At 48.6% G+C, this 11,038-nt stretch overlaps 1 protein-coding gene across 1 annotated transcript in view; it reads left to right on the forward strand.

Annotated features, from left to right (window-relative positions):
- Window positions 1-1,303: 1,303 nt before the first annotated feature.
- The window catches only part of SPTSSA (serine palmitoyltransferase small subunit A), a 31,192-nt gene continuing 21,457 nt past the window's right edge, over window positions 1,304-11,038 (forward strand). Inside the window, exon 1 of the mRNA XM_084843888.1 lies at window positions 1,304-1,477. Coding sequence (XP_084700014.1) covers window positions 1,375-1,477 — 103 coding nt within the window. The 5' untranslated portion in view covers window positions 1,304-1,374. The remainder of the gene's footprint in view (window positions 1,478-11,038) is intronic.

Below are 11,038 nucleotides of genomic sequence, written 5' to 3' on the forward strand. Positions count from 1 at the left end.
CTCTGCCTTTTACTATGCATGTAGCTGAAGAAAGCCTTTTTGTTGCTTTTAGCATCCCTCGCTAACCTCAGCTCATTCTCAGCTTTAGCCTTCCTGATGCCATCCCTGCAATTCTGTGCTACCTGCTTGTACTCTTCCTTTGTAGCTTGGCCTTCCATCGTTTTGGCCAAGGCCCACTCCTTAACGGAGGCCTCTGGCCAACCATTAGGCTTTATTACCGTAACTCTCAAAACTTCCTCTTTTCCACTCACTTTCCATTTCTTTCATTATCAACAACTTCATGTTAGTAGCAACTACCTTCCCGACCATCTGCTCCCATCGGTAGTACATGCCCTGGTCTCCTCTCATTTAGACTACTGTAATGCGCTCTACGTGGGGTTACCCTTGAAGACGGTTTGGAAGCTGCAGCTGGTACAGAATGCAGCGGCTTGCCGGATTAAAGGCAGCCTCCAGGGAGATCACATCACTCCAATGCTGAAGGAGTCGCACTGGTTACCAGTTGTTTTCCAAGCCAAATTCAAGGTGTTGGTTTAGACCTTTAAAACCCTATATGGTTCTGGCCCAGCCTATCTTAAGGAGCGCCTCCAACACCAGACAGGCCGCTCATCAAGATCAACCTCGGATGGCCTTCTCTCTGTCCCATCAGCCAGGATAGCTAGACTGGCGGGGATGAGGGAGAGGGCCTTCTCTGCAGTGGCCCCCACTCTGTGGAACTCCCTCCCTAGGGAACTCCGCCATGACCCCTCTTTAATGAGCTTCCGCCGTGCATTAAAAACATGGTTGTTCAGGCAAGCGTTTGGGGTGGGTTAGGGTATTTTTTAGAAATATGTTTTTCCTGTAGAATTTTATTGTTTTAAACTGTTTCATTATACACTTTGTACATCGCCCAGAGTGGCTGGGTGATTAATAAATGTAATAAGCAAACAAACTCTTTGAGGGGGAGGCTTCCCAAGAGCCAGACAGTAAACTTCGAGCCTGAGCAGGGTCTTGAACGTCAGTCGTCTGCCTGCGAATCACACTAGTTCGTCCATGACAGTCGCAGAAGTTTAGAGGAAAGCTCACGGCTGAGGCCTCAGGCGCGACGGGCGCCTTCTTCCCTCGCACGCCCAACCCCGCCGACAGGTACCGGCGGAAGGAGGCCGCCTCAAGGGTTATGAATCAACACAGCAGAATTTCGCGTCAGTCACCCCCGGGGGATTGGTCCGCCCTGCCGGGGAAGGGCGGGAAGAGGCCCAGCCAATCCGCGAAGAAGCTGGCGCCAAAGCGCCCTCCCGCTTTACCAGCCCCCCTCGGCCGCCTTTCTGCCTCGGCTCGGCTGTTCTACGTGCCTGTCCGGCTCGGGTGAGGCTCACGCGCGGAGGCGCTGCCGCGGAGATGGCGCTGAGCTCGGCCTGGAAGCAAATGTCGTGGCTGTATTACCAGTATCTGCTGGTCACCGCGCTCTACATGCTGGAGCCCTGGGAGCGGACGGTGTTCAGTATCCTTTCGTGCGTTCAACTGAGGGGGCTCGGGAGGGGCGGGTGGCGGGCAGCGCGACGGAAGTCCCGTTTAAACCGGGCGCGGCCCGGGCTGGGTGACCAGGGCAGGGCGCGACGGCACTGGCAGGTAGAGGGCGAACGGGCGCGGCGGGGAGCCGCCTGGCTTTGGAGGAGGAGGAAGGCCGCCGCTGGGCTACCGATTCCTGGGTCAGGATGTGCGCACAGCTAGCTCTGAGGGGTTGGGGTTGAGGGAGTGGTGGGAGCTGTAGGTGGAAAATTCATGTTGGGGTCTGCTCTGCTGCAGCCGAAACAACAAAGATGCAAGTAGTGAAGTGAACTAATCCCCAAAAGCTTATACCGTAATACTTTTTTCTTTTCTTTTTTTAATAGTCTTTAAGCTGCCACACACTCTTCGGTATGTTTGGGACTGAATATATATCTTGGGTTGTCAGCTAGGCCTGCTCCTTCCTGGAGGAAAGGTCATGGCTAAGCGTAAGGTGTGTTTTTTTAAAATACACAGTTACTATACTTCTATCTCGCCCTTCCTGTCTTCCCCGCCCTCTCCCCCCATCCCCTAGTTCAGAGCAGCTCCCATTTTTTTCTCATCCAAGTACTGATCAGGGTCAACACCTCTTGAGCTTGGCCATTGCTATGGTTTTAGGTACTCCAGGGCTAATCACTGGGTTTGGTAGTGGAAGGGGAGGCATGGCCTGGAACCACCAAGTGGCACTTGGCCTCGATCTTCACTTAGCTGCTTAGGTTGAATTCTCTACCAAGATGGGAAGCCTTTGCTGTGTGTTTCCTGAGCTATGTTTGTGTAGTAGCGGCATTGTGTATTGTGTGCTTCTGATTTTGAGGCTGAGGGGGCTGTGTGAGTTATATCAGTGCTCTACCTAGTCCATGATGCTGGGAAAACCCAGTTTTGATAAACAGGGTACTTGGGATGCCCCCTGAGTGCTTGAGTGAGCGAAGCAATGAGAAAATAAGTACCATCGTGCCTTTGTGCCCTCCTCAGTTTCTCAGTGGATGAGAAACAAATAAAATGGAGAGGAGTTCTGAGGATAAGAGGCTTCAAGTGCTTGTAGTTTGGGATAATAAAATCTGAGGAATGTTAAAAAGGCTTCATTGGTTATTATTATTATTATTATTATTAATTAAATTTATTAATCGCCCATCTGGCTGGTCACCCAGCCACTATGGGCGATGTACAACATATAATAAAACAGTTTAAAACAATAAAATTCTACAATAAAAACATTTTCTAAAATACCCTAACCCACCCCAAATACCTGCCTGAACAACCACGCTTTTAATGCACGGCGGAAGCTCATTAAAGAGGGGGCATGACGGAGTTCCCTAGGGAGGGAGTTCCACAGAGTGGGGGCCACCACAGAAAAGGCCCTCTCCCTCGTCCCCACCAAGTCTAGCTGTACTGGCTGATGGGACAGAGAGAAGGCCATCCGAGGCTGATCTTGTTAAGCGGCCTGTCTGGTGTTCCTGGAGGCATTCCTTAAGATAGGCTGGGCTGGAACCATATAGGGTTTTAAAGGTCAAAACCAAAACCTTGAATTTGGCCCGGAAAACAACTGGTAACCAGTGCAACTCCTTCAGCACTGGAGTGATGTGATCTTGCCAGCGGCTGCCTTTAATCAGGTGAGCTGCCGCATTCTGTACCAGCTGCAGCTTCCGAACCATCTTCAAGGGTAACCCCACATAGAGCGCATTACAGTAGTCTAAATGAGAGGAGACCAGGGCATGTACTACCGATGGGAGCAGATGGTCGGGAAGGAAGGGGCGCAGCCGCTGTATCAGGTGGAGTTGATACAGTGCTGTCCGGCTCACAGCTGACACCTGAGCCTCCGTGGACAGCTGGGAATCCAAAATGACCCCCAGGCTGCGGACCTGGTCTTTCAAGGGTAGCCGTACCCCATTCAACACCAGGTCAACATCCCCCAGCCTCCTTTTGTCTCCCATCAGTTATTCCTCCCCATCCAGCCACTCACCGTCTCCAGACATTTGGACAGGGATTCTACGGCCAACCTTGGTGAAGATTTGAATGAGAGGTAGAGCTGCGTGTCATCCGCATATTGATGACACCGCACCCCAAACCTCCTGATGATAGCCCCCAGCGGCTTCACATAGATGTTAAATAGCATCGGGGAGAGGATGGAACCCTGTGGCACCCCACAAGTGAGTGGCCACAGGTCCGAAACCTCCTCTCCCAGTGCTACCCTCTGGTACCTGCTGGAGAGGAAGGACCGGAACCACCGCAATACGGTGTCCCCAATGCCCAACCCCTCCAGGTGGAGGATACCGTGGTCAATGGTATCAAAGCCACTGAGAGGTCGAGGAGAACAAGGAAGGAGCATTCACCCCTATCCAGAGCCCTCCTCATATCATCCACCAAGGCGACCAAGGCCGTTTCTGTCCCATGCCCAAGCCTGAAGCCCGACTGAAATGGGTCTAGATAATCGGTTTCTTCCAAGTGTGCCTTCAACTGCATCGCCACCACCCGCTCAATCACCTTGCCCCAAAATGGCAGATTTGAGACTGGGCGAAAGTTGTTCAGAGCTTGGGGATCCAAGGAGGGCTTCTTTAAGAGCAGTCTTATCACTGCCTCCTTGAGGGCTGATGGCATCACTCCCTCCTCAAGGGAGGCGTTCACCACTGCCCTGATCCCCTCACCCAGTCTATCTCTGCAGCCCATAATGAGCCAAGATGGGCAAGGATCAAGTAAGCAGGTGGTCGGCCATACAGATGAAAGCACCTTGTCCACTTCATCAGAAGGAAGAAACTGGAACCGATCCCACAAAACCAGTTTACCACAGGCCACCTCTTGCTCACTAACTGTATCCACAGCGTGCGGAGTAACACTCCTAATCCGGTCAATTTTATCTGCAAAGTGCCTTGCCAAGGCCTCACAGGAGGCCTTAGAATGCTCCAGTGGTTCCGGAGCCACAGGACCGACCAGGCTCTGGACCACTTGGAACAGCCTCCTGGGACAGCACTCTGCAGACACGATAGAGGCAGCATAATATTCATTTTTTGCTGCCTTCACCGCCACGTGATAGGCTGAAGATACAGCTGTAGCCCGTGTCTGATTGTCTTTGGAGCAAGACTTCCGCCACCGGTGCTCTAGCTGTCTCACCTCCTGTTTCAGAGCTCGTAACTGTGGATTGAACCATGGTGCAGTCCGAGCCCTGTTCAGGGGGAGAGGGCGTTTCAGAGCCACCCAATCTAATGCCCCAGTGATTGCGGCATTCCAGCCACCCACCAGGGTCTCGACCGAGTGGCCGTTGGCGTGCCCCAGAGAATCCCCAAGCGCGTTCAGGAATCCATTCGGATCCATAAGACACCTGGGGCGGATCATTTTAATGGGTCCTCCACTCTGCGGAGGGGTTGTGGAACCGAGAAATCTAACGTCACCAGATAGTGATCTGACCATGACAAGGGGGTGGTGGATATACCCCCCACTTCCAGCTCACTCCCCGCTTCTCCAGAAACAAACACAAGGTCTAGTGCATGACCGGCTACATGGGTGGGCCCAGTTAGAATATGGTGCAGCTCCCAGGAAGCCATGGTCTCCATGAAGTCCCGAGGTGCTCCTGTGAGGATGGCCTCTGAATGTACATTGAAGTGCCCCAACACCAGTAAGTTAGGGGACTGTACACGCACATGAGAGACCACCTCAAGCACCTCGGCCAGGGAGTCAGTCGTGCAGCAGGGTGGACGGTACACGAGCAGAATCCCCAGACTGCCCTTCAGGCCCAACCTCCAGTACATGCACTCAGCAACCTTGGTCTCCCGGAAAGGGGGTCTGGTGAAGACCAAGGACTCTCGGTAGATAACAGCCACTCCCCCTCCCCAATCCCCAGCTCTCGGCTGCTGTGCATATGAAAATCCAGCTGGACACATGGCCGCAAGAGTTGGAGCAGCAGCCTCGGCCAACCAGGTCTCCGTAATACATGCCAGGTCTGCACCCTCGTCCAGGATCATGTCATGGATGAGGGAGGTTTTCTGGGTAACAGACCTGGCATTGCAGAGCAGCAAACGAAGGCCAGAAGATGGAGTCACTCTTCCCCTAGCCATCCTTTGGCTCTGGACAGGGCCGGAGCAGGGGACAGATACTACACATCTCTCCCTTGTTCCCCTTACCTGGCATGGCCTGCCCCTAGTGCTCCACCAGCGCCTGCCGCCCAGCCTCAGTATGTTCTGGCCCCCAACACTCCCCCCACTGCCTCCATCAGGTGGACACATGCCCCCTCACTCCTGCCTATCAGGCAGGCTACCCACCCCTAAAAACACAACAGAATCCCCCAGAAATTATATAAAAACAACAATTAAAAAATTCCCTTAAACATAATGCTAGGCAGAAGTCCGTGGGGAAGGCCTGGTGGTGGTGGTGGTGGTGGTGGTGGTGGTGGTGGTGGCGGCGGCGGCGGCGGCGGCGGCGGCGGCGGCGGCAGGCCTCTTCCCCGGTGGTGGTGGCTTCTCCTGCAGGCCCTGGCTATCCCAGGCCACCTCAGCCAGCCAGCTTATGTAGCCCCTCCAGGGAGGGCAGGTGGAAGCAGCACAGCTGGCTTGGTACCTGGGGGCCTGGTCCTGCAGGGACTGGTGGTCTGCCAGGCAGAAGTCTGTAGGGAAGGCCTAGTGTTGGTGGAGGCAGCAGCGGCAGCAGGCCCAGCAGCAGCAGGCACGCCTCTTCCCCGGTGGTGGTGGCTTCTCCTGCAGGCCCTGGCTCTCCTCTCTTAGGCTGAGTAACTTTTCTCCTTTAGTCTCTTGAGGCACCTTCCACTTGTACATTCTTACATTACTCATTTCATGAGATGTACAAATTAACAATTGTACTCTGCCTTGAATGCTTTCAACACCCACTGAACTAAGTGAGATCTGACTAGGGATGTCAGAGAATTTTGCCACGGATCACGGTATTTGCGTTCCCCTTATTTTCTCCGTAGTCTACGTAAATGTTTACGTAGACTAGTCGTGCCAGCCCATCGGTGCCGCCATTTGCATACGCGTGTGGTTTTTGTTTTACTCAGCCATGATAGGCTATGTAAACGTTTACGTAGCCTATCACGGCTGACTGCAGGGACGCAAACAGCCGCCATTTGCAGACCCGGCTATGGCCGCCGCCATTTGCAGACCCGGCCGGCCAGGATTCGCAGCGGGAGGGACGGGGCGCCTCCCCCCGGCCAGAATTTCGGGGGGGAGGGACGGCGTGCCTCTCCCCGGCCAGAATTTCGGGGGGAGGGACGGAGCGCCTCCCCCCCACCGCGAAGCAATTTCGTCATAAGGTAAGTGACTTTCGTACATCCCTAGATCTGAGTAGTCACATCAGATAAGTGACTTTGGTGCTCTGTGTTCAGCTCCTGTTTCAAGGTGGTAAGTTATCCTGGCCTACCTGGAATGTGTATAAATTTAATCGGATGCTTCTTCTGTTTCAAGCATGGATAAAAAGGTAATACAACTGGCATTTCTGTTTAGAGCAAGAGCATTCCTGGAGAAAGAGAAATACAGTATTGAGATGCTGTTTGTCAGAAGAGCATGATTTTCACCAAGGTTCATCAAGGGGCTTCACTGAGTGGAGGCGTTAACATTGCTGTGGTTTGGGTCTGGAGAACCGTGAGGGTTTGGAGAACTGTGTTTCATAGGGAGAGTTATGCAGCATGTTGTAGTTCAGGGGTCCTCAACCTCTTTGGACCTATGGGCACATTTGGGAATTTGAGAGACTGCTGTGGGTACCGCCACAAAATGGTTCCCTTAGAGGATGTGGCTAGTCACATAATGACTGCCATGGGTGTCTGGCTAGTCAAAAGAGGTGTGTGTGTGGAGAAATAGCCAACCTAGAGGCTGGAGGTGAGGAGGGAATAGCAAGGCAAAGGAGGAGAGGGCATGAGGCTAGGAGATGGGATAAAGAGCAAGGTAAAGAGGTGGGAGAGAAAGAGCAAGGTTAGGGGCTGGGAGTGGAGAGAAACTGAGATGAAGGGGCGAGTGGGAAAGAAAGCAGGGCTAGGGGCTAGGAAGGAAGAGGAAGAAGGGAAGGGAGGCAAATAGCAAGGAAAGGGGTTGGGAAGAGAAATAATGAGGATAGCGAGAGGGAGTGGAGAAAAAGTAAAGGAGAAAGGTCTGTGTGGGTGGAAGAAGATCTGGTTGGGCCAGAAAGCAACTCTTTCCTTCTCTTCCTGCACGCTGAACAGCTGATCAGCAGCAGGAACAGGAACCTGGTGTCCTAACATTTTCAACTTTTAAAAAATTAACAGGAGAGCTTAGTGAGTGCTGTTGGAGGTGCCTGTGGGTGTAATCACACCCACGGGTGCCACATTGGGGACTCCTGTAGTAGCTGACCTTGAAAGGATCTGAGGGTGGCTCTTCAGAGTAGTGTGATGAGCAATTGGGGCTGTGGCTTCTGCCAGGGTTTCCTGTACAGGCTTTATTTTAAAACACAGTTGGGAAATCATGCTAGAAAGAAAAGCTGTTGTTTCTCATGGTAACTTTTGTATATTTCACTAGAGTTCAAAACAAGTTATTGAAGGGAATGTTTCTTGATGTTACTATTTATGTACCAGGAATAAGAAAAAACTATTTCTGTACCACTGGCCAAAAGAAAAGTCCTTGCCTACCCACTATATGGCATGGTTTTATCATAAGGACTCTAACAAATGTTGCCCAAGTTAAAAGAGAAACGGCATTGTGTGCCTGCCAAGAAGTAATGCATGGTACCAAATATTAGTATCCATTTCATGGGACTACTTGGTCTTTAAGTGTGTTTTCCATTCAGTGGTAGCTCAGTTATTTCTATGCTTCTCTTGATTTTTAACTTTCTCTGTCGGCCGTTGGCTGGAGTATAAGAGTTTCTGTTAAGGCTTCCCAGTAAAAATTTATTTTCAGATCATCAGCAGTATATTTCTACATTTCTCCCTACTGACTCTTCACTACTGAACATTCTATTATATTCTTTCTTTTCTAGTACATGCTGTTAGAATTTGGAGTTATCTTTATTTTGTTTCGAGCCTTGTGTGGCGCAGAGTGGGAGGCGGCAGTATTGCAACCGAAACTCTCCCCACGACCTGAGTTCGATCCCAGCGGAAGCTGGGTCTCGGGTAGCCGGCTCAGGTTGACTCAGCCTTCCATCCTTCCGCGGTCGGTAAAATGAGTACCCAGCTTGCTGGGGCAAAGGTAGTCACGACTGGGGAAGGCAATGGCAAACTACCCCGCTACAGTCTGCCAGGAAAATGCCAGCAAAAGCGGCGTCCCTCTAGGGGTCAGTAATGACCCAGTACTTGCACAGGAGGAATCTTTCCTTTCCTTATTTTGTTTCAGAACTTTTTGCCTTTGCTTACACTGAACAGATGTTAAATTGGTTCAGGATATTTAATATATGGATATAATTACTGTAAGCTTAGGTATGTTACATATAACTGTTTTCCTCTAATTTTTTTTATTTATTTATTACATTTATATCCCGCCATTTTTCCTCTTTAAGAAACCGAAGGTGGCGTACATAATCTTCCTCCTCTCCATTTTATCCAATCTACTCTAATTTACTCTAATCAGTGCCAAAGGTGGCCATTTGAACAGTCTAAGATGTAATCCCCCAGACCTGGTATATTTTCCTAATTTTTCAACCAGTTGTTTATTTTAACTATGCAGTGGCTCCCAGAAAATAAACACTAATGCCCCCAACCAGAAAACTATAGAAGACTTTATGCCTGCTGCTATATCCATGCTTTTACAAAACATTTGCTGCATGCAGTAATGTGTGTGGTTCTGTTTCCGTTAGTTATATATCCAGTGCTGTATATGCTTATTTTCTCACATATTTATGCACATTATTTAAAAGGCTTATTACAAGCAAGTCTGTTACAAAAATATTAACTTGCAACATTTGTAATTATACTTGTATTATGATTTATAATGCCAGCATTTCATTGTCCTTATCAAAGTCTAACTTCCTCTGTGGGCCAGATTGGGAATGTCCATGGGTCAAATTCAGCCTCTGTACCAGACGTTCCCCACCGCTGACTGAAGTCATATTTTTGCCTTTGTCTGCTTAAAATGCTTTTCTCTGATAAGTAAGATATTCCTGCATTTTTTCAGACTTATTCTTGTGTTGCAATAGAAACATTATTCAACCAATCTTGTTATTTACCAATTATATTTGGTTGCCACACTCTAAAATCACAGTGTTCATCTAAATTGAAGTTTCAGTCTTTAAATATAGATGCTAAAGGTGAAATACTAGAAACTAATTTCTATCATTTTTTTTACCCCAAATGTCAAGACAGGTGTTTGTTATAAAATTGTTAGTATTTTTTCCCCTCATTTTAAGAAATACCATCAACTGACTTGTTCAATTTTACTTGAAGCCACCTCTGAGAATAAAATATATACTCTCTTCCTTTTTCAACCATTGAAAAGCCATGCCAATTTGCTTGCACCATAATTAACAGCCCTCCCTTTCCCCAAGGTTTGCTTGCTCTTGTTCTTATTCTTGCTTTCCTGCCATCTCAGATTCATATTTTTTTGCCATTCTTGCAGGGTTTTTGTCAGCTATTGTAAAAGAGACATTTTGAAATTAATTTTGGGTAAATGCATTAACTTTCCTCATTAAGGATAATGCTTAATTTTCCAATACATCCAAAATTTTCTGTACTAATTCTTTTAACTGGGCGTAACTATTTTTATATACCTATCTAGACCTGCCATCAGTATTTACCCCCAGGTATTTAATTGTCTTTTTTGTGCAGATTTTACACATTCAGCTATTAGGGTTTTCTTCCTAAAAATAAGAAGGGGCAGAGGTTCTGGCTTCTTGTTATTTACTTAGAAGCCAGCTATTTCCCCATAACTCTGAAATATACACATATTCTCATTCCGTGTGTGAGTGAGTGAGAGAGAGAGACATATAATTTCATTGGCCTATAAACCCAATTTGTTCTCTACCTCCAATTTTGATTCCTTTGATCTGGGTTTCCTGTCATATCATAGTTGCAAAAGGTTTAAGTGAAATTTCAAATAATAATGCTGACATTGGGGAGCCTCATCTAGTACCTCTGCCGAGCTTAAACGTTTCAGAATTCTGTCCATTAATTAATGTTTATGCTCTTGGGTTAGAGTCTTTGTTGTTTCAGCCAAGTAAGCTTTTTGATACTGGGATCACCGTTATATTAAGCCAAGGATTTATGCTTATCTTTTTACTGACAAATGTTCACGTGGCCCATTAAATGAATTAAAAGATCATGGCTTAGGTGTAAGTTGAGTACTGCATGCTTCTATCTGTCTAACCTCTCCTCAGTAATTATACATGGGTGCCGTGTCATAAATTGCTGTCAGGTATAATATTACCAGCATTACCTTGTCCTTCTATATGATACTTACCTGCAAAAAATGGTCCAGGTTATGCACTATGCTGCACGTAGTACAGAACCTGGCCAGACAAAAGTGAGAAAATTGCGTGTGTGGCCAACATCATACGTTTCTGGGTCCACCGGTTCTGGTCAGCAGGGAACATTTCCTTCTTGTTGCTGCTAAGTGGCAAATGATGAGACTAATATTGA

This window comes from Heloderma suspectum, chromosome 1 (assembly GCF_057233095.1).
Source record: "Heloderma suspectum isolate Gila_16-S chromosome 1, 16-S_ref, whole genome shotgun sequence".
Taxonomy (NCBI): Eukaryota; Metazoa; Chordata; class Lepidosauria; order Squamata; family Helodermatidae; genus Heloderma; species Heloderma suspectum.